The sequence below is a fragment of the Balaenoptera borealis genome, assembly GCF_965194805.1.
Source record: "Balaenoptera borealis genome assembly, chromosome: 6".
In the NCBI taxonomy this organism is placed as follows: Eukaryota; Metazoa; Chordata; class Mammalia; order Artiodactyla; family Balaenopteridae; genus Balaenoptera; species Balaenoptera borealis.
Genome location: NC_138863.1, coordinates 16,282,553 through 16,310,258, shown reverse-complemented (window position 1 = coordinate 16,310,258; position 27,706 = coordinate 16,282,553). Strand labels below are relative to the sequence as shown.

Sequence of the window (27,706 nt, the reverse complement as noted above, 5' to 3'; positions counted from 1 at the left end):
GTCATCAGAGAGTTCCAGTCTTTTGAGTATTAGCTGTCCATTCTCCTCACTTGGGGCCTGGCAATAAATGCTGTACTTTCCTTCACCACAACCTTGTGTCAGTAGATTGGTTTTGCCACAGGTCAGGTGAGCGGGCCCAAGCTTCGTTCGGTAATAACATCACATCTAGATACTTAGGAACAATTAAATTTCTGACAAATGCTTGCCTCTCTCATCAGAAGTATGCCCACCTCTAAATGTCTCCAATTTCAAATATGAGATTTATAACTAATAGGGATAATCGTACCATTTAATTTTCTAGTCTCCATATTGACATCGTATGTACCAAGCATACACCAACATCAGGTAGCTGCAGGTCATTGTGAATTATAGGGTTTTATGTCTTCCCAAACTGCCCACTACTAGCCTCAATGTAGGACTGGCAGTAATCCTGCTTATGAGATTATTCCATATTCAGGGCATTATGTCTATTTCCTATTCTGTTTGGAACATGTAAAGGGGTCTTGCTAATCGGACACCCAGTACATATCTGTTTCATCACAGTCTGTGTGCTCCTCAAGAGAAGAATTGATGTCTTCCTCATTTCCCAGTATCTCCCATGATTCTTAGTTCAGAGCAAGCTCAATATACTTTTGAGGAGTCATGAATGACCGGATGGAAAGCTAACAAGGTCCTCTAATGCATCTTCTGCCCATCTACCTACAATGTTATTTTAAGCCTGTGAATTAATACAAGCTTCTCTGAGATAAGGCTGTACTAGCCAGCTTTTCACATACTGATTCATTACCATTAAGCCCTGTAAAGGACTATCTCAGTGTAGCTAGTTTAATTCAAGTTCCTCTTTTCTACATTTTAAAAGTACTTTGAAACAAGTAGGGACGGCTATGTATCATATAGAGGTGGTTTCTTCTGTTAGGAGGGACTGTGGAGTCATTCAATTACTCAACAAATATTTATTGTGTCCAGTATTTGTCACCTGCTCTAGAGGAGGGAGGAAAAAGAAATATTCTGATTCATTTTGATACTTTCCTGGATAGTTGAAGGAAGGGGCAGGAAATCAAAGGGGGAAGGAAGAGACTAAAGGAAGTTAAATATGGACTATGTGAGCACCAGGAAGATGGAAGGGCAAGTACTCTCTCCTCTCTTGTTTTTATAGCTCCACAACCAGCCAGTATGGCTGGAAATTTAAAATGTGGGCTCTGTCAATTGAAGTTTTGTTAATTTGGGATTGGTTATTATGACTTTTCTTCCTCCATCTTGACTTCAGATAATGATTTCTTCAGGCATGAAGCTATGGAAAACTTTATCTCTGAAGACAGTTAATTTTAACGGTTTCATGGGCCTTTTCCTTATTAGCCTTTATAGAAGTATGGTTTTTCTTTTTTTTTTTTATTAATTAATTTATTTATTTTAGGCTGTGTTGGGTCCTCGTCTCTGTGCGAGGGCTTTCTCTAGTTGCGGCGAGCGGGGGCCACTCCTCATCGCGGTGCGCGGGCCTCTCACTGTCGTGGCCTCTCTCGTTGCGGAGCACAGGCTCCAGACGCGCAGGCTCAGTAGTTGTGGCTCACGGGCCCAGTTGCTCCGTGGCGTGTGGGATCCTCCCAGACCAGGGCTCGAACCCGTGTCCCCTGCATTAGCAGGCAGACTCTCAACCAATGCGCCACCAGGGAAGCCCTGGTTTTTCTTTTAATTTTACTTTTATGAGCAAAATTAAGACATTTTAAAATACAAATCAATCAAATACTTAAGTATATTTAAGGGGATAATAAATATCCTTCCTTTACATTTTTGGTTTTATTTGCAAAACCTGCTTGATATTCACATATAAGCCTAAGGTTCTCTCTTCCTGCATCAAAGAATGGGGCTAGTGTGCTAAACTATTTTAAAGTTCTCATGTTTAGAGTGCCTTTCACATTTTTAACATAATTTAGTGGCATGGGTAATAGCTTAACTACTAGAACAAGAAGTCAAAGGCAATAACCCTTAACTTACTAACCCTTTAGAACAACATTCAACAAACCTCTGTAAAGGGTCAGATAGTCAATATTTTAGCCTTTATGGGCTATATGGTCTCTCTAGAAACTGTTCAACTCTGCATGGTACCTTGAAAGCAATCATAGACAATACCTAAACAAATGCATATGACTGTGTCCCAAGAAAATTTTATTTGCAAAAACAAGGGCAGCTGAATTTGACCCTCAGGCCATAGTTTACCAAGCTCTGCTACAGGGACTTTGATAGAGCAAAGCACTCTCTTCCCAGAAAGATGATCACTCATAATTTTGCACATAATTCTAGGGACTTCAAGCATTGGGATCACACCCCTGATTTACACACTTATACAGGTCAGGTAACAACTCTGGTTTCTGAAGTCCAAGTTACACCTACTTTCTTTGATTAAGGAAGGAATAAAATACAGAAACTATTATGGCCTATTTTTTGGGTTTCTCATTGCTCTGACAGAAATGGCCTCTGTATTTCTTGCCACTGTGGATAAATTTAATGAACATCCATTTGCTTCACTGGTGTGAAAGACTTTCTGTATCGCACAGCAGGTACTGGTGGAAGGTGCTACAATGGGTAATTATTATTTTCTAGTGGGATGTCAACTTGCATTCAGTTGACAGGAGTTTGACAGTATGAAGTCCCCAAGAAACTGTAGCCAAATTACAGCAGAAGCAAAGGACTATCGCATCATATCATGTTACATCATAAAAGAAATCTTGATCTTCCTTAACCTATCATGTGCTTTCCTCTGGGAAAAGACAAGCTTTCAGAAATGAACCACACACTATCTAGAGAAATTAAATGAATGTGACATTTAAGAAGGGCAATGTTCCAAGCATCAAAGAAAATTCCAGTAATTCCACAAATCATAATTCTTCCCTCCCATGTATTAGAGTAAAGTGTAATTCCTGAGTAATTTAGAAAACATACTTGATGGCTTATGCCAGGATTGAAAGTAGCCCATTTAGGACAACCTGATGTTTTACACATACACATGAAATCTGTAGGAGCCTTAATAAAATGGTTCAAAAAGGATCCGCCAACAGTAAATCCAAAGTCAAAAATACCTCCATTGTGAACTTGGAGTTCGTTATAAACCACCGCATGGAAAGTCTAGGTCAGGATAATTGCACCTTATGTACCCCATTCCAAAGTCACAAGTCAGGTAAAATTCACTTCTTTATTCTTAGAGCAAGTAACTGAAATTTCAGCAAAAGATGGAAACCCACTTTGAGAAATGCATCTAAAAGTAGGTTCTGCCAAAGGGTTTAAATCTATATGGACACAAGGTGAAATGTGCCACATAAACCTGAAATTTCTGTTACTTACAACAACTGGAATTAAAGTGCCAGCAGACTCCAGGACCAAAGGGTAAAAATAAGTCAAGTTTAAAACTCACATTGTTAGTAAAACTCTAAACATGCAACTCAAATTCTTTAGACTTGGTAGTTGTGCCTGGAATTCTGTCCCCTGGCTTCTTCACTAGCAGCCTCCTCCCCGCCTCCCCCACCCCCTGGGGGGGTGTCTCAGCTCAAATCTCACCTGACCACTCTCCGCAAAGTGAAATTCTTCCCTTTCCTCTATTTTAACCCTGTCTCATGATCTTTTTTTTTTCTTTCTTGTGACAATTTTACATTATCTTGTTTATTATTCCCATTAAAACAGAAGCTCTATGAAAACAGGAATCTTTTCTCTTTTCTGGTTGATGAGCATCTTCCAGCCCTTAGAAAAATGCCAAAGGTGTAGTAGATGCTTACTAAATATCTGCTGAACAAGTGAATGAATGATGATTCTTTAAGTCCAGTCCAGCTCACGCCTCAGAAGCGCCACAGCACTTGGGTATATCACATCGCAAAAGGCAAAGGTGATGGGGGAGGGAAAAAAGGCAATTACATGCTAAAAGTTTTCAAAAAAAGTCTGCAACCAGGGTTAGGAGATAGCTGCTAGGAAACCAAAGTAGCCAGGCTCAAGTATAAAGCAGCTTCCAAAGCTATCACACACTTTTAATACTTAGCTGATTTTTAATCACCATTTTAAAATTCAATGCCTGTGCCATGAAATTAATTCTGGATATGGAAAGAAGCATTCCCCCAGAGCATGGGCAGAAACATAATTCTTGAATGATCAATTTCTTGACGCGCTACTGTCATGCTACTAAAATGCCAAGGCAACCAGGACAAGACAGAGCTTCCGAGGAAGAGGCACCTCGGGTCTTGAGTTCCATTTTGTAAGGCTTCATTAATCACGTACAACTTTTGGACTGTCAATAGTACTTCAGTGCCTTAGCTGTAAAACCCTGTAACCCTTCAGATAAGCCTTTGTTAATCTCTCTCCAGCTGAAAGACAGGTTATAAGGCAGAATAAACAGCTGGGGTGTGTAAGTTTTGACTCTGAAACAAAGTCCATGCACCCCCCCCACCCCCCGACAGTTATATATGTGTCACTACTAATTGCCTTCTCTCAGACTTTGCTGCCGTGGGTGAGTTTACATGAAGACTGCTGCTGGGACACCTCTTCCAAGATGTCTGCACAGTACATAACCTTTTATAGCGGCAGTTAGTGTGTTTAACAATGAATAGAGTCAAAGCAGAACTGCCCATTATTAAAAAACAGAACCATTCCAACACATCAATCACTTATTACTGTCACGAAAAATTCTTGGTTTCCTGTAGAGGTAACTCCTTGCTGAAATTTTGCTACCACCTATTTTTTCGGTATATCTATTTTTCCGATTCTACACCCAGGAACCATCTGTCTTTTCTTTACTAGGTTAAATGCAGTTGGAGTTTCTTTATTTTAAGATGACTAGTTTATGGCTGAAGTGCTTTATACAGTTAACCCTCAGTTATCCATGAAGAAGTTACAATATGAAAGACCACGAAAGTAATTTTTTAAAGAAATTTTTAAGTATTTTGTTTTCGAATTAGCTAGCCTGTGAATTCATCTCTTGCAAAGTCCTTTTTCATCCTTTATCTCATTTAATCCCCATAATAAAATCTGGCAGAAAAGTATTTGTTACCCCAAAGCAATCTGATGACCAAAAACTAAGATATGAAAAGTGAAGCAACTCACCCAAATTCACACAGCTGATATGTGCAAAGATAGGATCAGAAAGCCTGATTCAAAGGCTAAAACAACCCCCTTCCCAGAGATACGGACAATTCAAAGGAAAAATGAAGCATATCTACGAATTCTTTGTGAACCCAGCTGTGGACCCAGTGTTCTCACATTTCTCCTGGCTGCCCTGCCCTTCAGGCTGAAGTTCGCTGGCATTAACCTCCTGCACGGTGCTCTTGTCTCAGCTGAGATATCCTCTCTGCCTGGTTCCTACATTCTACTCAAGAGTAGGAGCTTTTGTTAAAGATGCTTTCCTGGGTGGAAGGTCACGGGAGGGTGGGGGGCAATTCTATCTATGCAACAGGCCTCTCCCCTCAGTCCATCTTCTGCCGAGCTGTAGATGGCATGTAGAGCAAGAGTCAGCTATGACAGGAAAATCAAAATGCTGATGGCAGAGAAGCCACCCGCTTCTCGCCCCAGGGGATCTCAGGAAAGCGTCTAATTGACCTTGTTTCGCAGAAGCATGCTGGGTACAGCTGCTGTAGGACTTCCATGAGCAGTGTCAAAAGTGCCATCCGGAAAATGACGGGGCTCGGGTGACAACAAGCCATTCTTAATTATTCATGGTGGTGGAAAAATTGTAATAACCTGGCTAAATGACGCTGGCAGAAGGGTCAAGTCTTTCACTTGGGCACACATTCGTGTTCCTCAAACATATGCATTTTCCGGCTGAATCCACATTGTATTATTAATCCCGATAAACGGTCCACATTGGACTGTTTATCTATATAAAGCTAGAAGTAGGTTGGAGGACAATGCGGAGGCTAAAATAGCATTTTTGAAAAATAACTCAATGAGCTGATATCTGATCTTTATTGAATACCTTAGAACTTTTAAAATTTTACCAAACGGCAAGTGATCAGCCTGGGGTCTGTCTAGTGCTTTCCATTAAGCACACTTGATGCTTTTTTTCCCCTTATATCCTTAATTGTCTTTAGACAAGAATCATGCACTTGGGTTCTTCAGAGGTAATTGTTTCTATTCACAGTCAAAATGCTGAAAGTTAACTTAAAAGGAAGAAACAAGGATGTGGTTTACTCACTAACTGATGTCAGACCTTGAGCTAGAGATCTAACTAAAGATGCAGCCTAAAAATGGAATGGGTAGAAGGCCGCATCTGAATCATGAAAATGTCTTTGGTTGTTTTGATCAGTTTTTATGGTCCAGAGGACAGGCACATTTGGTAGCCTATCAACTGGCTTAACAGGCAGTGGGACCATATGTTCTGCCTTAAAACTACGTCCCATGATCTGGAAAAGGGGGAGTTGGTGTCTTAATTGAGTTTTTGTCCTATGGAATGCAGCATGAAACTACACTCTAATATTGCAAATTTTATAAGTCACATGAAATAACCAAACCTTAGATTCAAGAATTTTCATAAAAATATGTTCTCAAAAAAGGATTGATAACATAGACAATAAAATGTGAAGTGGTTAGGGATCAACCAATGGATCTTCTGAAACACTTTCATGAACAAAACTTTAGGAATCTTTGGCCATTATTCTCACTCTTCCACTAACTAGTCTGTCACCAGTCTGTCACCAACTGCACTCTCATTGATCAATTTCACAGAAATGTCCTTCCTTCCATCATTATATTGTTAGTTACTTGCAGTTCCAAAGCAAAAAGAAATATGCTTTTGGGTGGGGAAGAAATGTAGTTTACTTGAAACCGAAGGCTACCTTTTAACCTATGGTTTATAACATCAAAGCCTCCTGTTAGACATCCCTTCCAAAATCCCTTAGCTGGACTGTTAAGCATGTAAATCTTTGGGGTAGAGATGAACATCAGTGGAACCTTCAAGGGCTTGTTGGAAAATGGATATGAGATTTCCAAAATTAAAGCACTTAAAAAAAAAAAAAGTCTCTCTCTTCTCCTGACCTTGGAAACAAGTAAGGACGATGTTATTTTAATTTGCATTCAAATGTTAACAACGCAGTCACACAGCACCACTGGGATCCATATTGGGTTTCCACTGAAGATTGCTCATCATTTCATTATGGTTCATTATGTTGATAACTGTCAGAAAGCATTAGAAATGAGGGCTTTGAGTAATAGAACTGAAATGGTAATTTTAAAACAATACACTTTCTAGAGGAAATACAGTGGTGCGATAAATTCAATTAGAAAAGGCAAATGTAAAGACAAAGTAAGTGATGCTTTGCTGTTTGGAGCTAGGCTGTTTCAATTTCTTGAGAACCTAAACCTGCAGAAAGCTTTCTCAAATCAGAACCTTTCGTCATAGATCTTGGTAAATTTGCCCTCATTAGCACTGAGCTCCTCCAGTACAAATTATCTTAAAAGCTGCAATTTTGGAATATTTTAGGCCACATCTAAGTATCAATCAATCACTCTTTGTTTGTTTGACATAGCTGACTGAATTATTCAAGGCCGTTTACTTACAGACAGATTCGTGAAGGCCCTTCAAGTTAGCAATCTAAAATAATAATCTCTTATTTACAGAGTGCCCCCAATCATGAGGCTCTAATAAGTTTCATCAAACAAGTTAAACAAAGAGGACCCAACAGCACAAGGACAGATTTCCAATTGAAAAGTACGGAAAACTACTCCCGTAATGGGGCTCAGAAGTAAAAGAGGCAAAATAACAAATCAGTTATTTCTTTCCAGATACACAAAGCCAATTTGCCTTTTCACAAGGCATTTTTTTCCAGTACATTTTGAAACACAATGAAGGATTGGAAAGTTACCTTAAATGTAATACTGGTTCGGTCCTCCAAAGGGGGAAAAGAACACCCACTAGAATCATTGAACGAGCAACTGAATGACTAAGGCATCAAGGTCTTCCTGCACTGGTCTCCCAGCACTGCTGATTGCCAGACTACATTCCCCACTACGTGGAAAGGTAAAGGGAAGGGGAAAGAGATCTGGAGGGGAGGGGTTGGTGATCATCAGAGTTAAAGGACATTGATTTCATTGATAAAAATCATACTGACTGGTCGGAATGGCCATCATTAAAATGTCTACAAATAATAAATGCTGGAGAGGGTGTGGCGAAAAAGGAACCCTCCTACACTGTTGGGGGGAACGTAAATAGGTGAAGCCACTATGGAGAACAGTATGGGAGCTCCTTAAAAAACTAAAAATAGAGTTCCTGTATGATCCAGCAATCCCACTCCTGGGCATATATCCAGAAAGGACGAAAACTCTAAGTCGAAAAGATATGTGCTCCCCATGTCCACTAGCACTATTTTACAATAGCCAAGATATGGAAGCAACATAAATGTCCATCCACAGATGAATGGATAAAGATGTGGTATATATATTCAATGGAATATTACTCAGCCATAAAAAAAGAATGAAATGCTATTTGTAGCAACATGGATGGACCTAGAGATTATCATACTAAGTGAAGTAAGTCAGAGAAAGACAAACATCATGTGATATCACTTATACATGGAATCTTAAAAAAATGACACAAATGAACTTATTTACAATGCAGAAATAGACTCACAGACATAGAAAACAAACTTATGTTTACCAAAGAGCAAAGGAGGGGAGAGGGATAAATTGGGAATTTGGGATTAACAGATACACACTACTATACATAAAATAGATAAACGACAGGGACCTACTGTATAGCACAGGAAACTATATTCAATATCTTGTAATAATCTCTAACACGCACACATATATATATATATATATATATATATATATAAAAAACGGAATCACTTTGCTGTACACCTAAAACACTGTAAATCAACTATACTCCAATTTTTTAAAATCACATTGAAATTTCTTCTAAGAAACGGTTCATGAAATCAAAATCCCTTCATCAGCTTAGATGGCATCCTTTTATGTATGGAGGCCTGCGTGTCTGCCTTGCTGGCAATGTCACCAAAAACCCTGTTGACTTTCTTGACTGATGTCTGTGCCTAAAGGGAACACTGACATTTCCACTCTTTGGCTGTAACCTAGTAACATGGTAGAGACTCCACAGTGCCTGTGTTTGATTATGCAACTCCAAACCAGGTTGGATTTTCTTCATCTGGGAGACAAATGAAGTACTCGATTTCCATTAAGGGAGAATGTTCAGAACCCTTGAAATATCTCTCTAGAGTCACCAATGAGCTGAAGAAATGGCCTGAAAGTGAAAAGGACAGAAGAGAGGGTCTCCCATCACATGCGATCCATCAGGGAGGCTCTAAATTCCTACTGGCTAAAGGTGGTCCACAGACCAGCACCATCAGAAGCATCTGGGGACTTGTTAAAAATGCAGAATGTCAAGCCTGACATCTCCTACCAATCCCTAGGTGTCTTTCATGTGATTCTACGCACATTCATGTTTAAAAAGCATTGTTCTTACTCTCTATTCTAACAGGTACAGATTATTTTCTTGAAAATGTTCACATGATGCCTCCATTGAAAACTGCCTATCTTACTCACAGCCATTTATGCTAAGCTAACCTAACCAGAAGATCCATCCAAAGTCCTCCTAGACATAAAGTTTATTCTCCATTAAATTCTCTGAAGTTCTCCAGCAATGCCGACGGTGTGAAGAACTTCTTAGGCGTTTCCTTCTAAATTAGCCAATGCTGCTGGTATTCCTGGTCTAATCGTTCTCCAAGTGAACAAAAAACCTGATTTTACAAGCCAGTGGAGCAGAGTCTCTCTTTGGCTAGAAGAATGAGTCTCAGAGAGTGTGTTTTATTTCTTCATTAGTGTGCCGTCACAGTGAGCGATCACTAAACTCAGGGCTGCATAAGAATGTTGGGGTTAAAGACAGCATAATGAACAAAGAAGTCCCTGATTATCATGGCTGTCAGCACAAGGGAATTGGGTTTGTCACCTGGCTTAACCAACTGGGAAGAACTGATTAGAGGCTGGAAGCACTTTGAAAGGATCCCTGAGGTTTACGTTCCTTCCCATCCCCACATCTTGTCAAGAGAAGCCGATAAAGCTGGGGGTGGGGCGAGGGGGAAGGGCTTCATTCTGTGGGTTATTTGATCAAAGGGTTCTCTGAGAAACTCCCACTGTCTTCTCTATTGAAAAATCTACTACCGCACTGTCCAATGGAACTTTCTGTGATCGTAGAAATATTCTATAGCAGTGCTGTTCAGTATGGTCACCGCTAGCCGCATGTGGCTATTGAGCCCTGAAATGTGGCCATTAAAACAGTCATGTGTGCCTCGTGGCTACTGTCTTGGACAATGCAGGTCCACTGTATTCACCAGGATGGAAGAAATCTAGAAGGAGAGCCGTAGGCTAGAATAGATTCTAATTCTGCTGTTTAATTTACTAGTCTAGGGCTTCCCTGGTGGCGCAGTGGTTGAGAATCTGCCTGCCAATGCAGGGTACACGGGTTCGAGCCCTGGTCTGGGAAGATCCCACATGCCGCGGAGCAACTGGGCCCGTGAGCCACAACTACTGAGCCTGCGCGTCTGGAGCCCGTGCTCCGCAACAAGAGAGGCCGCGATAGTGAGAGGCCCGCGCACCGCGATGAAGAGTGGCCCCCGCTTGCCGCAACTAGAGAAAGCCCTCGCACAGAAACGAAGACCCAACACAGCCATAAATAAATAAATAAATAAATAAATAAATAAATAATTTACTAGTCTATCTGTTAGCAAAATATGGTCACCTCCCAGATTACCCCTATCTCAAAGAGGTCTTAAAGAGTCTTATGTAGTTAATATTTATTAAATTAAAAAATAAAACTTAAAAATTCCACTCTGTAGAGAAGTGGTCTCAACCTTGTCTGTACAGTAGAATTATGGGGGCAACTTTTGAAAATACTGATGCCTCAGTCCTACCCCCCAGAGCTTCTGGAGTACAGTACAGCCATTGGTAATTTAATCATATAGTCAAGTGAGAAAATCCCTTTAGAGGGGCAGTGAGATGCACTGGCTGTCTGCTGTGGAGGTCATTTGGGGAAGGAAGTGACCAGCTGGGGATAAAAGAAGAGAACAAACATTTATTAGATCCCTACCATGTGCCAGACCTTTGCAAATATCTTCTTGTTTAATTATTATTATTTTTTTTAATATTTATTTATTTATTTGGCTGCTCCGGGTCTTAGTTGCAGCATGCGGGATCTTCATTGCCACATGCGGGATCTTTAGTTGAGGCATGTGGGCTCTTTTAGTTGCAGCATGCAGGATCTAGTTCCCTGACCAGGGATTGAACCCAGACTCCCTGCACTGAGAGCACGGAGTCTTAACCACTGGACCACCAGGGAAGTCCCTTCTTGTTTAATTCTTAAAACCACCTCACAGGTAGATAGTGAGAATCCCATTTTATAGATCAGTAAACTGAGGCTTGGAGAGATTAAATAGCCTCTCAAGTGTGTGGTATTAACATCAGCACTGTGTTTCCTCTTAACTCAGAGTCGGAGAGATACAATAAATGCAATGATCTTGTTAGGAAAGTGTTAAGGATCACATATTGCTTTGGTATTTTCATGGGTCTCTTATTAATGACACAAAAAGCCACCACTCTTACGTTGTTGAAAACAATCTCTGAAAAATGCAAAAGTTACTTTCATGTTAAAACTTTCAGGTCTACCCATAGGCTAAAATCAATATTTTCTTTCTCTCATTTGCGTAGTCAAGGTAAAGCTAATAATTTACTCTTACAGAAACATACAACTCCAAGGGTTCAGAAACCACTTTTACACATATGGTAAACATAGCAGTAACTCAGGCATGTAGCAACCTTTGGGGTCTCCCTAAACTCCCACATAGCAAGCTGCAGGAATTAAGTGATTGGCCCATGGCCCCCTAGAATGCTAGATAACAGGTCAGAATCATAAGACTAAAAATACCTGGGAGAAAAAGCCAGGTTGTCTTGCCATCAGAGGTGAATTTTATGAGGTTCACAATCAAGCCCCAGCCTAGAGAAGACTTATCTGTATGGAAAGTAGGTGTTGGACTGCATGATGCAAATTGAGGGCAATTATCACACGGTCCTCCCACTATATTTCCCTTTGAGCTTGCTATTGTGCCCTAAAATCACAACTGGAGAAATGTTGGTAGTGGGTGTGGATAGAGGAGGAGAGTTTATTATTAAACTAATTGCACACAATGGAACATTAGAGAAGAATATTTAGATTGGAAAAGAAACAGGCTGGGACTTGAGCATATCAAATATACGTGGCATCCAGAGAAAGTACTTAGTCTATGGAAGGAACAGAAAAAGAAGATGAGGAAATCTTTGTCCAGTTATGTTTACAACTAAGCCTGGCCCGAATATACTCCTTCCCTCTGGAAATTTGTGCATGAGCTAGGGAAGAGGGCAAGAGTGCCTCCCAATAAATAGAAACTGTGTGAGTCTTCTGGTCTTGCAGCACCATCACCAAGCTGGGGTGGAGTCTTGGTCACGACCCCTAACATCTCTGAGCTGGCAGTTACCTCACCTCTAAAATAAAGATAATGTCTATCTCGTAGATTGTTATCATATGAGCCCTATGATAAAGTTAATCAAAAGTGCCTAATGCATTACCTGGGTATAATGATAAAATGGTTGTTGTAGTTATTATGACAATAATTATTATCCTCTCTGGTTATGAAATGAACTCCTGAGGGTACAGAAATTTCAGTACAAATTTGGGATGGCCCTGAAGTTTCTCCGCTCACTCCTTTTAAAGGTGGTCCTTGACTGGGCTAGACAATGGCCCCCCAGCTGACCCAAGTGACTCCAAACCAGAAAAAAAACTGCTATTTGCAGTGATGTTTACAGGCCAGCCGAGATGGAATGTACAGCAGTTAAGGAACAAAATAATGAAAGTCCTAATGACAGTAAAAGCTAACATCTATCAAGTAGCATGATTTTATGCATTTTACATAGTATGTAAATAACATGAGGGTACTGAGTAGCAACAACCATGAGGGAGGTACTATTATTAGCCCATTCTACAGATGAGGAGACTGAGACTTAAAAGGCTAAATAGTCATTTGGGTACTAAATGGTGGGCTGGGAAGCAAAGCCAAAACCTGTGGAAAGCTCCTGTGCCTGGCCACTCAGCTCTGTCCCTCCAAACACAGGTTCAGTCAATGAGAACACAGGGGTAGAATACCTGGGCCCACCACTCCCTGTTCTGGTCAAGGTCATGGCCATTGCAGGGTCTGTGAATCTCAGAGTATGCATGAAAGGAATGTCAACCCCCAGAAACACTGTCCATATAAAGTGCGAGAAAGGAGTTCTTTATTCCCCTGCATACCGAGGTACCAACCCCACCTATTCCTTAACCCAGCATGTGTTCAGTGCCTATCGTTAAACAAGCGCTTATTAGGATCCAGGTCTAAACGTTATGAACACAAAACTATGAGGAAAGAAGGAAGAAGGGTAATGACATTGCAAGCTATCACATCAGTGCACAGAACTGAAACCACTTGCCCACATGTGATCCCATCCTATACCTGTTTCCCTTGCAGCTGTCACGCTTCCCCAAGAGTCCTAGACGAAACGGTAAAGCCGTTTATAAATTCCAGTCTCAGCTCTAATTACACTGTCAGACAACCCCTGAATGTTCAATCTCTGCTCCACCAAGTCGTCTGTTGGCAGCTGTGCATTTTGAAGGCGACAAACTCAGTGAGAAAGAGCCTTTCTTTTCCTAAGGATTGCCCCTGCTCTGACTGAGAAAAGATGCATGTTTCATTTCATTTGCCCCCTGCATGGTTATCCTGGGAGAAGGCCTGGCAGTGCCCTGCTAGGTGGAAATGAAAGCTGTTGGCATCTAAGAAACGGGAGATGAGCATACAACTTACGGGTGCAGGGCATGGAGGCGGCATCGTTGTCGGCTCTGAAAAAGCCTCGGTCACAGGTGCACGATGTGGCTCCTTCCCAGACAGAATAGCTGTGTGGGGGACACTTGGCACAGCTGGCGTCCGTGGACAGGGCCTTGTAATATCCAATTTTGCAAGCTAAAGGAAAGCAGAAAAAAAAAAAAAATCAACATAAACCCCTGATAACATAGCAAAGCGAAATGTTACCTCCTTGATTCAGAAGACAGGAGACATTTTTGCTAATCACTAGTGAGCATCTGGCTTGAGATGCAGGTAAAACAACCCAAAACATTTGTTGATAACAGTCACTCTTTAAGAGCCATTAACATTACGGTCGGGTGGCAAAGCCCTGTGGAAAAAAATTTCTTAAAACCGGTTGTGTCAATAAAAGCACAGCTAAAGTTTACCCAGCGCTTCCTACATGCTTATATGCAGGATGCCGTTTGATCCTTACAGCGCCCCTTTTCCACAGGCACTGTTACTAGTCTTACCTTGGAAATGAGGAATACCAGCTTTGAGCGGTAAACTGTCGGCACCAGACCGTGCATCTGGTAAATGTCAGGGACCAGCTTTGACTGCAAGTGTTCGGCCCCCAAAGCCTGTACTCTTGGCCCCGTGCTATGGAATCTGACAGCATGGTTTTGAACCAAATAGTTGGAAGTGTATCCCAGCGCCAACAAAAAATTGGTAGGTGATTATTTCCTAATTACGCTCAGCTACAGAGAGAACCAAAGTGAAAGACCAACAGAAGCAACCAAGCATAAAAGAAAAGAGTTGGTAAGACGTGGATCATGATTTCAGGGGAAAGTAATATAAACTACCCACAGTAGATTCTGGAATATAATATGTACAGACTTTTTTTTTTAAGATGGGCAGATGTTTTGCGTTCATTTTCAAATTCATAAAACCCTCATGTTTCCCCCTTCCTCCATTTTTCCAACACCGCCCTCCCTCTGCACACACAGCCCAAGTGGCTGGTGGAGAAAACATGGGCCATATAGTGCCTTATGTACCTGACACGCTTTCCATGACCTCATCTTTACAAACATCACACTGACACCGAGGACTGCTTCGACTAATGTGGAAAGACTCAATAATTCTGGGAAATCTCACAATAAATAATAATTAATAGCGTCTTTCTCTCCCTTTCTTTTCTCCCCTATGCCCTTCAAGATCACCTCCCAAATCTGTCTCAACCTCAAATAAAAATTGACCGACACCGTCCATATTAAACCCACAGTGACAAGGCCATTAAAAATAAAGTTATTTTATAAGACCAGAGGTACCATAAAAATGTGACAGTTACCCACAATCTTTCCAGTATGATTCATTCTCAGTTTTCTCCATTTATCACACACTTTGGGTATTTCTATACTATCAGAAATATCAGCTGGGAGAAGGGCCTTTTCCATCAGCGTGACCACCGCAAGAGACCAACCGAGCCAGCAATCAGCAGATTTTATTCAAACCAGTAGATAAAAAGAGATCCACAGAACTATGTGATTCCCTGAGGAGATATGGCCACGTTCCCTGTCTCGTTACTCATCCATCAAACATCCGTACGGCTTCCAGTTGAAGTCTGTTCCCCCGTCCAGCACATCCTGTTGGTATTTTCTTAATCATGCTCTGGTAACGGCAAGCGGAAACGGAGTTCAGCAGAAGCTCCAGAAAAGCACGCAGTTACTTCACCATTATTAACTAAAGTTGTTTATGGAATTTCCTTTAACGAGCCAAAACTTTATGGCGTGTGGAGCACCGACAATAAAAGCGCTCAGAGATCAATCTCTCCCTTATTTGCTTTTGGCTGTCACTGGACCGGAGCATCTTAGAAAAACAAGTTGCTCCAATGACTATGACTGAGATTTATGTGTCTCAAGTTTATACACATCATATCATTAGATAAGGTTCAACATGCAAGGTGCTTCTTGGTCACGCTTAAGATGGCCCTAGGGTTTCGATTAAAATCAAAAACTCTGGCTTTGGCAGGTAGAAGCACCGAGGGTCAAACTTGGTCTTCCCACTTCAAACACAATGAGTCCTTGAACTTGACACAAACCCACTGGGTCTCCTGTCTCACTCAGTCAGTCACAGCCCACAAAGGAAACTTGAGGAAACCTGGTGGCTCGGGGCTGGGACGGCCAAGAAGGAATAAATTGCTTTTATTTTTTCACATCTGGATGTTGGAGGAAAACTTTCCACGGTCCTGCCTAATCCTTGTGCACCTTCGTTTCATCAGGCATCAAAATGTAAAAACTCACAGTGGGAGTAGGAGATTGACAACAAAATTGGCCTATGATTGATTCATTGCCATGTGAAAACAGAACACATTCAAAAACTTGTTAAGAAAAAAAAAAAAAGCATTGCTATTTCCTCCACTTCTATTCCAATAAGACTACTTCCAGTTAAAGAATTGGATTCCTAGTTCACAAAAATCAAATTGAAGGATATCTTGAATTTCCTAAAGTACAAAAATTACTTGTGTATATACATGTTTATTTAAGGGAGAAATGAGTTTTCAATTTTATACTTCTTTTCTGTTTCCTTGAAGCTAGTATATTAATGTTACCAAGAGTAAGTATTTGTGAATTCATTTGGAGAATACAGAGTTTTATATCTATTTGGGAAATTGAAGGCTGCTGTTCTTTAAACACACTATTTTTACTCTCTTTTCCTCTTGCTTTTACAAGCACAAGCAGAAAACACAAAATTGGCATTGTGCTATTCTCAGCAACCCTCGCTACCCTTAACACATTCTTGTGTCTTCAACTACATTAAGACCATGTTATTAATATTTCAGGATTCTTAGGAAGGATCTCTCAAAATACAGTAGTGGTTTTTCATGCACACAGCCATTTTGCTGCCTACATTCAAAATGACCTTCTAAATTGATGGCTAAGTACATCTCTTTGCTCTGTGTGGTTCACAGCCTTGCAGCGTTTGGTGCATGAATGTGTAAGTACATCCCATATTTAATCACCATTTATTTGCATCTTAAAATCTTCACTACATCTTTCATTCTAAACAAAACCCCCATGAAACGTGTATAGCAAGCATTGACACGTGTTATGATTTTCCGTCATTCTCTTTTGGGTGAAAACCATTACACTGTAATTTTGAATGATAGTGACTTGGTAAGCAAGTTTGGAGAGAGCCAAACTGCACACCCAAGACACGCCTTCCTTCTGCCCCGTTGCTGGTGAGGGTTCACTAGATGGGGTACAGAGAAGGAGTGCCTTACTTGACCTTTCTAAATATGCCATTGTGGGAAGATTAATTCACATGTGCCATGCAAAACTCTGAATCTTTTCCTTTAGCTTTGCCTTAATTAGTTCTTTCTGCTGACTTTAAATAAAAGAAGATAAATGAGGACAAAGAAGAGAAAGAAAAACTTTTCTTTCATTGGTTCACCCACTACTATAATGAGGTTGTATTTTAGGATAGTCTTCTGTAGAAGTTTCTTTGTGGAATATTTAAATATAACTACTTTTGGTTAAAAACAAAAACAAAATGGTTCTTAAGGCAAGGTAGTATCTTCAGGATTTCTTGGTGTATAGATGATTTGCATGAGGTGTAATGCCCAATTTCAGGAACTAGTGAAACCTACTCTTAAAAGATATTATATATATAGATGTTTGGTCATTTTTCTCCTTTTTAGAGAAATACAGAAAGATTGATCGCACCTGACTGCCTTTATAGTTCACGTTTAAACTAATTTAGTTTGTAAAAATAGCGACTAATAATATCAATTGTGATGATACATCAAATATTCGTTGAGCATTTATGGCGTTTACATGCAAATGAAAAAACTGAGGGTTTTAAGTAACTTGCCCAAGGTCACTCAGCTAAGTGGCGGAGTCAGCATCAGGTTCTTCTAAAAGTTTTTATGTAATTACACAGGGTTAAGACTGACTTCTAGCAAAATGTGACACTGATATAATTGAGTGGTGGGGAAGTACGGGTGGTCCCAACTTCCATGTGTCCCTCCAGCGCACCAGGTTGCTGCCTCGGTCAACCACATGTCTGTGACCCACTTTCCAGGTCCACACTGTCCAGAGTAACTACTGGCCACAAGCGGGCCCTGAGCGCTTGAAACGGGAGTGGTCCGAATTGAGACAAACTGTAAATGTGAAATACACAGGAGATTTCAAAGACTTAGTACTCAAAAAGGAGAACTATCTTATTAATAATTTTTATATTGATTACATATTGAAGCAACATTTTGGATATAATGAGTTAAATAAAATACCCCTAAATTTAATTTCACCTTTGAAACTTTACATTTTTTAATGTGGCTACTAAAAACCTTAAAATCATCTGTGTGACTTACACTGTATTTCTATTGAACAATGCTATGCTAAAGTCTGGACTCTGAAGTCCAGACTTAACACACACACACACACACACACACACACACACACACACACACACGTGTGTGTGTGTGTGTGTGTGTGTGTGTCTGTGACCACACACAGGCACTCTTGCAAATGCTGGGTGCTGACAGTGATGGGGGATGGGCCTTTACTCAAATTTACCCTGAGCCCACCTCTGGGAGGCTGATTCACTTCTATTTAAGCACTGCTCTCAGGCAGCTGGCTAATTTGAGAAAACCTAATTTGTGCTAAAGTACTAACAAATAAACATTAATGTGTTAAAAATTACCTTCCTGGGTAACAAATTTGCATTTTAATTTGGAGTCTCCAGAAGGTTAAAGATGAAATTCCAACAGTGGCTCCCTTGGGGCAATCTGAGCCATTTATGCAAACTGGTCCAGGGGGAACATTTGGCTCTGGGAGGCCTGTGGGTCCCTCTACCCTCATCATGTGGGTAGGATATTAGGCACACACTTCCAGACGGGTACTATGGCGAACTCTGCCTTTGGTGTACTGGATATACAGTATTTTCAGTACGCTTAGGAATTTATTTTAGAAATATCAAAGTTACGTAATGGCCATTATCAAATTAGTTTCTGATTAACTGTTCACTTGCTAGACTGTATATTATATGAATAACATAAAGCGTTTTTCCTAAGGGGAAAACAATCTGTCAAAGAGAGTTTCTGGGGGCTTCCCTGGCGGTCCAGTGGTTAAGACTCTGTGCTCCCAATGCAGGGGACACAGGTTTGATCCCTGCTCAGGGAACTAATATCCCGCATGCTGCATGGTGAGGCCAAAAAAAAAATTTTTTTTAATTAAAAAAAATAAAATGTATAAAAAAATTAAAATAAAAAATAATATAAAATAAAATGAGGTCTCTAAAGAAGAGGTCTCTAAAGTTTCTGCTTTCAGGTTTTTGCAGAAATGTGCAATCCCCAGCCATCTTTGGGGAAGTTGTGAACATCAACAGATCCCCCATAGTACAGATGGGAAAACTGAGGCAGAGAGGTTAACGATCTGCCCAAGGCAGGGTTGGTTTTCTAACCTAGGCAGTGTAGCTTAACCTATAAATCAGGCTTATAGACTTCCTCATGCTTTTGAAATCTACAGGGTAAAGATGGACAATTGTTCCAGGGAAACGGGGCTCTGCTTTGGGACCATCCAACTATTCCATTCATAAATAGCAAAACACTGGCAAAACCACACTGTGCCAGTAACTGCATTCCACGGCTGGTTTTCCTGATATGTGTTGGAAATAAAAAAATGGAAATTGAGTTTTTTAAGGAACCTTAGAGATCATCTAATCCAGGGGCGAGCAAACATTTCTGTAAAGCGCTAGATAGTAAATAATTTAGGCTTTGCAGGCCAAGAGGAAGACCAAGGATAATAAGAAGGTAATTACATAACAAGATAAAATTCTAAGAAATTTCTACAAAATTTTTTATTGATGAAAATTCAGAATATAATAGTAACAATTAAGTGCTATTTATTAATGAGAAGAATGGAATTCCTATCTGGAGGGATAATATTTCACTTAATTGGAGTTCAAAAAAAGTGTGTCTTATTATCAAATTGATTGCAAATGTCATCTATAAAAATCATTCTTAGCTCTCAGACCATAAAAGACAGATGTCAGGCCTGGGGCTCATACTTTGCCACCATTAAATCTAGTCCAACACACTCATTTTCGAGATGAATGACTTGCCCACCATTCCTTCTAGAGCATGCCAGGATTAAGTCTGGAATCTAAGGTTCCTTGATCTCTGTTACCCTGCAGTATCTCCCTGAGTTCCAAGCAGTTACTAATCAGAGAAGTGATGGAATGCAGAAACAAAGGGAAAGCAGTTAAGCAAGATAGCTTGAACAATAGTTCAGAGATAAAACAGAGCCCTAGTTCCTCCTCAAGAGCTATACATGACAATCTGATAGACATCTTTGAGTTCAGTAGGAACTATGACGCCCACCCAGGTGGTAAATAGTAACTACAATGAGACCCCAGACTGGTTGGAATCAGAAAGTTGATGATTAAGATTCCTGGAACACCACCCTGTTACCTCATCACTAACCAATCAGAAGAAAGTCATATATCCTGCAGCAGTCACCCCAAATGTTGCCTTTAAAAACCCTTCCCTGAAAGCCAATTTAAAGTGAATGTACATATTATAGTACTGAGTCAAATTAGTTTTCCGGTAAGATGGTTGGTGGCAAGTTTACTCTTTTGCAGCAATGGTAAGAAAGTGATGTAGCCTGACTTGGGGGCTGATGTACTTATTAAATGAGACAATACCTAGGCAGTGAAGCACAGTGCCCGGTCTGTACTAACTACTCATTAAAAGGGTAACATATTATTACTACAGTGGGATATAACAGGCTGCAAAGGTGCAGATAATCCATATATTTTTTTTTTAAAAAAAATAAATAAAACTCAAGTTTTTGTTTTGTTTTTGAACAGAACTGGATATAATTTCAAAAACACTATGAGATAACGTGTTCGTTGTTTTATTTCCTTTGTTAACATGATGTGAAAAACCCTGGATTGAATTCTGTCTCATAGCGTCGGCAACTTATTTAGTGATCGTACACAAGATAGGTTTCAGGTAAAGTTTTATTTTTATTTTAAAAATATGTAAGAACATTTTTAAAATTAAGTAAATTATTGGGTTGGGTTTTGAGGTTTCTTTTTTCCATCAATAGTTTATGATGCAGACCATCTCTTTCAGCAAACCACAGTTCCATCCTATTCTCTACCCTCCAGCTCCTTCCATTGTTTCCACTCTTATCTTGGAACTAGCTTTCATAAAAAATAGACAAAGGGGAAGAAAATGACAGAAAAAATCTACACCGAAAATTGACTTGCTCTTTCAAGAACAGAATGCGGGATAATTCCATAAATAGGTAGGTAATTCTAAAATGTCAGATGCAGACAGTTTTCACATAAGATGCAGTAAATCCTCTAGAAGCAAGTTCACATAAAGCCTGCTAAATTTAAATTAACTCCATAAAAATTATTGAACACAAGTAAAAAGAATGCAATGGAGAAATAACTTATTATTTTCCCTGCTTGCCTCAAAAACACACAGTCTAATTACTTGAGGAGCTATTTGTCTTTGGTAAACTTGGAGGGAGTCAACGTGAACAGAAGAAATTCCAAAGAAGACAAAGTTCAACTAAACATGGAAAAGAAGAAAATGAATTAGTAGATTCAGCATATTAATAAGGCATAATTCCATTGCCAGAAACTGCTTTAAAAAAGCCTTCCTCTGTATGTATGTAAAGGTACTGACCTGAATGTACGTTGCTAGCTCCAAGCTCTGGCTACATCAGTTTGGGATTCTCTCTCATGGGGGAATTTTTAAGGGCTCCAACAAAGGCAATTAGGTTTCCAAATTTAGATGTAAGTGACTTGAGAGATAGGACAAATAAAGGGCTTCAGTGTTTTTGAAAGAGACAGAATCTATTCTGATCTAAAGCCCAGAGGTTGCTACCAGAATTGATCACAATGAGGCTAGAAACTTTAACTTAATTTGATCTTTACAATTTTCTCTAAGATGGGAGTTAACATGAATTTATAATAAATCAGAATAGAGCATTGCTAGAAACAAATAAGTTATTTCAATTTTATAGGGGGTAACAATTTTAAAATAGAAGGCAGCACAGCAAACTGTAATCACTATATATATATATATATATATATATATATATATATATATTTTTTTTTTTTTTTTTTTAATATGTAGTTTGTTAAATAAAGATTCTTTATTCTTACTTCTAACCCTTGTTCTTATGCTCCCATTTAGGACACTGAAAATTTGCTATATTAAAAAAAAACAAATCATGGATTTCAATATTGCCTTGAAAAACAATGAGACTATTTCAAGGAAACAATCTAATCCCCAGAGCTCTACAAATTTTGTGGATCTTTTCCTTTTATTTCATACTAAATTTCACATATCAATGACCGTGACTTTCTTTGATAAAATTTGAGATTAATGATTGATTTTTTTCAATTTATTGATCGTATTGAAGATATAAATTTGCATGGTTGAGCAGAACTTAATTGAATGATTTATAATAATGTTTTTAAGGCTTTGGCAAAATTTAAGTTTATCTGCTTTTCTAGTATGTAGAAGTTTATATTAGGAAAAGAAACAAATATAAGTTAAAAATCACAAATGTCTACAATATAAAGGAAAAAAAGTCAAGAAAAACAAAAACTTTAAGATGAGCTAAACATACAAAGTGTTTAATCACGGCTTTAAAAAAAAATTTTTTTTATTATTATTTTTTTGGCTGTGCCATGCAGCTTGTGGGATCTAAGTTCCCCGACCAGGGATTGAACCTGGACCCTGGCAGTGAAAGCGCCGAGTCCTAACCACTGGACTGCCAGGGAATTTCCTAATCATGTTTTTAAAAACACTTAATCCCTGCCTTGAACTTGAATATAAAATTACTGAAAATATATGGGAATATAATAAGTGCAGCTATATAGGCTCCATCCTCACCACTGATAGTACATTAATCACAGCGATGGCATGCGACTCTGAAGCCATTAACACCGCACTTGATCACCCCTGACATTTCAGAGAGGGACCAACTTTCCAATGAGCTGTGCTATCGCCTTCTTCGGCCTCTGATCTTTGGGGTACATAAAGACTAGTGGTTCGTTACACATCCACTGGTTTCAAATAAGAGGTCAGAGCACTGAATAAAGGAAGCAGCTGTGTTTTTTTCCACTCCTCACACACTGAATTTCATACCTGAATCCATGGGATCAGCATCATTATGTAAAAAGATCATCCACCAGCAGGTATGCACACCTTTTCATTCATTCGGCCGTTCATGTTTTAGCAAACATTTATTAAGCATTATTATAATGTTTTTGTTAAGCCTTTATAGTAATAGTAACAATGACAGCAAGTATTCACTGAGCACATACTAAGCCCTAAGAAATCTGGGAAACGTGAAGCTGTGGCCTTCAGGAAGGGAGTACTCTGCTGCTCACGCTTCTATCTTAAGGACGCTCTCTGGCAGGGGTACCCGCAGGCTTCTATGGGGACCTTTCTTACGCACCTAACCCAAGGCTATCTGCTTATTTTTTCTGGCCACGCCTCGCAAGCATGCAGGATCTTAGTTCCCCGACCAGGGACGGAACCCGCGCCCCCTACAGTGGAAGCACGGAGTCTTAACCACTGGACCACCAGGGAAGTCCCAAGACTGTCTGCATATAGAAGGCACTGAGTAGAAAGATGGCATCTGTAAGAACAGGTGACCCCTGACTAGAATGTTCCTGAAGGAAAAAGAGTTTGGCCAGGAAGCTGATTCTACCCAGAAGAAAATAAAACAGGAGTTAGTGATTGCCAGCCAGGAACAGATCACAGAAGTAGGCACTCTGGGTATTTACCAGGCTGATTTCGACAAGGCCCCTCTTTTTAGGGAGATCACAGCCCAATTGGAGGTTCTCTCATTAACTCTAGGTCCATCCTATACTTGCTGTTTCTCCATTTAAAAGTAAAGATTGTAAAGACTGGGAATGAATGAAATATGTTCTGAAGCCAGGGCCAGACCAAGAGAAACACATGTTAAACAACTATTTGATTAACTCTGGCAGTGTCGCTGGTCATTGTCATCCAAATGACTTTACAGCCTGAGTTGTCACAAATCATGATTTATGTGGCTGAAATGACTACAGTAATAACTGCTCAGTGTCCCCCTCTTCTTTTTTGTTATGTTGATGGGGCCCAAGGAGCTCAGAAGAAGAAAAGCTTTAAAAGACTCACTGCTAACATTATTAGGGATGCATTACAATTCTCTGCTGAGGTTTTGATCATGGGCCCCTTCACTGTTTACTTTTTTAATATTATCGCACTGAGAATTTTTGGAGAGAGTTTTAAAATTCTGAGTACTCATGATTAAAAGGGGATTTATGTTGAACGGATATGAGCAGGTTAAACATTTGTTTTGTTTTTGGTATTGCATGAGTGGATTAGTGATTTTATACAACTATCTGCCAGCATTTAATATTACATGTGTTTGACTATTCCGACACTGCTCATGTCTGAGGAGAACAACAACAAAAAATTCCCAAGGAGCTCCTTGAAGAGTCCTAGTCTAGACCAAGTGAAATTCATGGGGCACGTGCACCGTCTGTGTTTGGTGCTGTATAGAGGCAATCTGAGAGATCAGAGCGAGAACTAGCAGACCAAACATCTGAGATCACTCGTGACTTCACTATTATATAAAATAGTGCTAGTACCAACTCACTCTCTCCCACTGACTCAGTTACACTCCTGCAAACTTCAGAGGTGGGGTGGGTTTGATCCTTTAGCTAATGCATTTTCAGCCCATCAGGCTGACAGACCATGGTCCCAAGAAATCAGTTTAAATTGCTAGCAGGAATATGCAGCGTGACACTGAGAGCCCACGGGCACCCACCTTGACAAGGACGGACCAGCAACTGGTCAGGGCTTACCTGTGAGCTTTCTACAGGACCACTTGGACAAAAGGGAGGCTGGGAGCTGCACATTCACAGATCTGAGCTCCACAGCACTAGGACGATTTCTTTGCTTTCACCGGATCTCCTCTAATAAAAGCACAAAGGGCAGGCCTCTAGATGGTCCTTACAGCATGGCAGGTGGGGCTGGTCCCTCCCTCAGGGGCTCTGGGAGGTTCTCCTGCTGAAAGTGCTTTGGCAGCATCAGCTTTCTCTGTCAGCAGTTTGAATTCATGGGAAAGGGCAAGATGCCAAAAGTGCTTGCAGGTGAATTCTTTGTCCCTTTCAAGTGCATCTGACTTACACTGATGACTTATACAGGTGTTTATCTTTTGTTGGGAAGGATTATCAGTTAGGTCAGTAAAGCTTTTCCAGGTATAAATTATAAATCACAAACAGGGATGCCAGAGGAAATATCAAGTCATAATCTGTTCATTTGTATCTCACCCCAAATATCAAACACAAGCAATCACGATGAAAATTGGTATTAATAAAAACAAAAACGAGACCATGATACTGACAAGTTCCCACAGTGCTGGGTCCTGAAGGAAGAGTGGGACAACTCTTGTTTGTAAAATATAGATGGGGTGACAGTGCGAGCCATTTAAAGCCAGCAGGAGAACAAATCAGGCTTATTGCCAAACACAAAAGAACTGAATTTCACTAACATAACCTAAATTCATCTCAGATGTACAAAAATCTTTATTGGTCCAAAACAAATTTCTGAACTAACCTTCAAAAATGATTATAAGCAGCATGGGAAATTGAAAACATTTTTTAGGATTCTATTTACAAGATCGTAACCAACCTGGATTTTGGAAAATGGTTTAATTTCTTTGCTAATTACTCTTACTTTCTGTATATCACAAAGCAGTTGAAAAACATTAAAAGTCCTTCCACAGAGCCGTCAAAAGTAGATCAGTTTTGTGTCTGGAAAGCTGAGACCATGAGAAGACCTGTATTTTATTTATTAGAATAGAAAACTTTTTCCTAGCCCTGAGGCGGGATCATTTTGAATGAGGTTCAGATTTGAAGAAGTAAAAAAAAAAAAAAGGATGAAGTCATAAATCCTCCTCCCAGAAGAGGAAAAAAAGAAAGCATTAAAATAATTTGGCAGGTAGATGATCATCTCCATGAACAAAATGAAGCTTTTTTCCTCAAGGCTATGTCAAGGTTACACTTGGTATGTCAGAATTCATTCCTAGCATATGTGTAAGTGCAGGAAGTGAATCCAGAGTCCAGGCTCTGTGGGGACCAGAGCGGGATTCCAGTCCCAACATTTACCAACTGAAGGTCTCTGGGCCTCTGTTTCCTCTGAGGACACCAGACTACATAATTTATAAAATATCTTTTTAAACTTCTAAAATTCTGGTCTATACTCCTCCCAGGATCTGAGAGACTCAATGATTCTGAAATAGCTAACATGTTTTAATAAACATTAAAGTCATTTATGGTTTGGTTCAAATGCTATTCAGCAAATGAGTCCAGTACATTCACCTTCCCTTCCAGGCCTGGTGTGGGCTCATCCACAGAACTCAGGACCTGAGCTCGACCACTTACCAGCCCTGGGTCTGAGTTACGGGCTTATCAAAACAACCCACTCCCCCATAAATTCATAACTTTCAACTCTTTATTGAACTTCCTCCTACCTGTCTTAGCAGAGATTTCTGAGTGTTCCTATGCTCCTTTGGCCACTTACTAAAATCAGAAAAGAGAACGAAGAAAACAAATGTCTTTTCTCTATGGCATCAAGGCTCACTCACTCCACATGTACAGTTGAGCAGCTGCATATGCCTGGCAGAGGGAGGGGATGACAGACAGGGCGTCTGTGCTTTGGAAGAGCACACACTCTAGTGGCTCGGATATAATTACAAGAGAGCAAAGTGGTAACACGAAAGAGACTGGGGAAAGGGCTTAGAGCAGGTGCTTAGGGAAAGCCTTTTTTACAGGTGACCCATGAGCTGGGCTCTGAACTAAGAAAGGGCCAGCAGATGTGAAGATTTATGTGAGAAAAGCATTCCAGGGGAAAAAGGAAGTTGCAAAGGCCCCTGTTGAGGTGTGCATCCATTAGAGAAAAAGAACCGTCTCTAGGGAAAGCTTGAGGAGGAAAGCCAACACTGAGCTCCAAGAGGCCAGCAGGGTGGAGATTTTTCAAGAGATGATGGTGACCTGGACCCGGGTAGGGAAAGAGGAGCAGGGATCAGAGCTTGGGTTCCAAGTAAATGACATAAAGGACTCACTTTGATCTTCAGTGAGGTCACAAAATATTCCTGGATGTGGACTTAAGATATCAGACAAGTGACATAAGGAGAAAATTTTGGTTCTCCCCTTGGCTGTGTCCTTTGAAATGAGTCATGTCTAGATGTACCTGAGCAGACCGGGCCATCCCTCCCACCGCTGACGACGGAACACCTCCCACCAACACAGCAGTCTCTCGGAGGCTGGTAACCAGGCCCAGGCTTCCGACCACTTACGTACAGCAGGCACACCTTGAGGGCAGCTGCATGACAGCGCCCGCTGACTCTGAGGAGCCTGCCTGAGGGCCGGATTCCCGAGCGCGACGCAAACCGGAACCAGGAGTGCAACTGACAAGAATTTGTCAACAGCAACAGAAGTCAAGGAAGAGCCATTAGCTTTTGGGTGGACATTAGGCTGCTGTTGGTGTGGGCAGGCTCTGTGGGTTTTCAAGTGGGGTCTTTACTTTCCTGTTTCCGCACAGAGCTGACGTTGACCTAACTGGGAGACTGCAGATAGCTAGCTGGTTTCCAGAAAACTGAAAAAATGAGAGTAGAATTTTCAGATTTGGTACCATTCATACCCTTTTTTCCTGATAGTCCCTGTGATCATATAGCTCAGTCCTTAGCCTACAGTGCAAAACAGTCATTTTCAGCTTATAAGAAAAGAAGGGACTCCTAGGATGCCGGTACCAGCCACAAGGAAAGCCTCACTCTTGCAGACCCCCCTCCTCAACCCCGCCT

The 27,706-nt window shown here is 40.4% G+C and overlaps 1 protein-coding gene across 2 annotated transcripts in view; it reads right to left on the bottom strand.

Moving 5' to 3' along the window:
• Nucleotides 1–27,706, bottom strand: part of EPHA4 (EPH receptor A4) — a 140,656-nt gene that overhangs the window by 64,664 nt on the left and 48,286 nt on the right. For both annotated transcript variants that reach the window (XM_082396807.1, XM_082396806.1), the window contains exon 4: nt 13,848–14,003. In XM_082396807.1, coding sequence (XP_082252933.1) covers nt 13,848–14,003 — 156 coding nt within the window. The remainder of the gene's footprint in view (nt 1–13,847; nt 14,004–27,706) is intronic.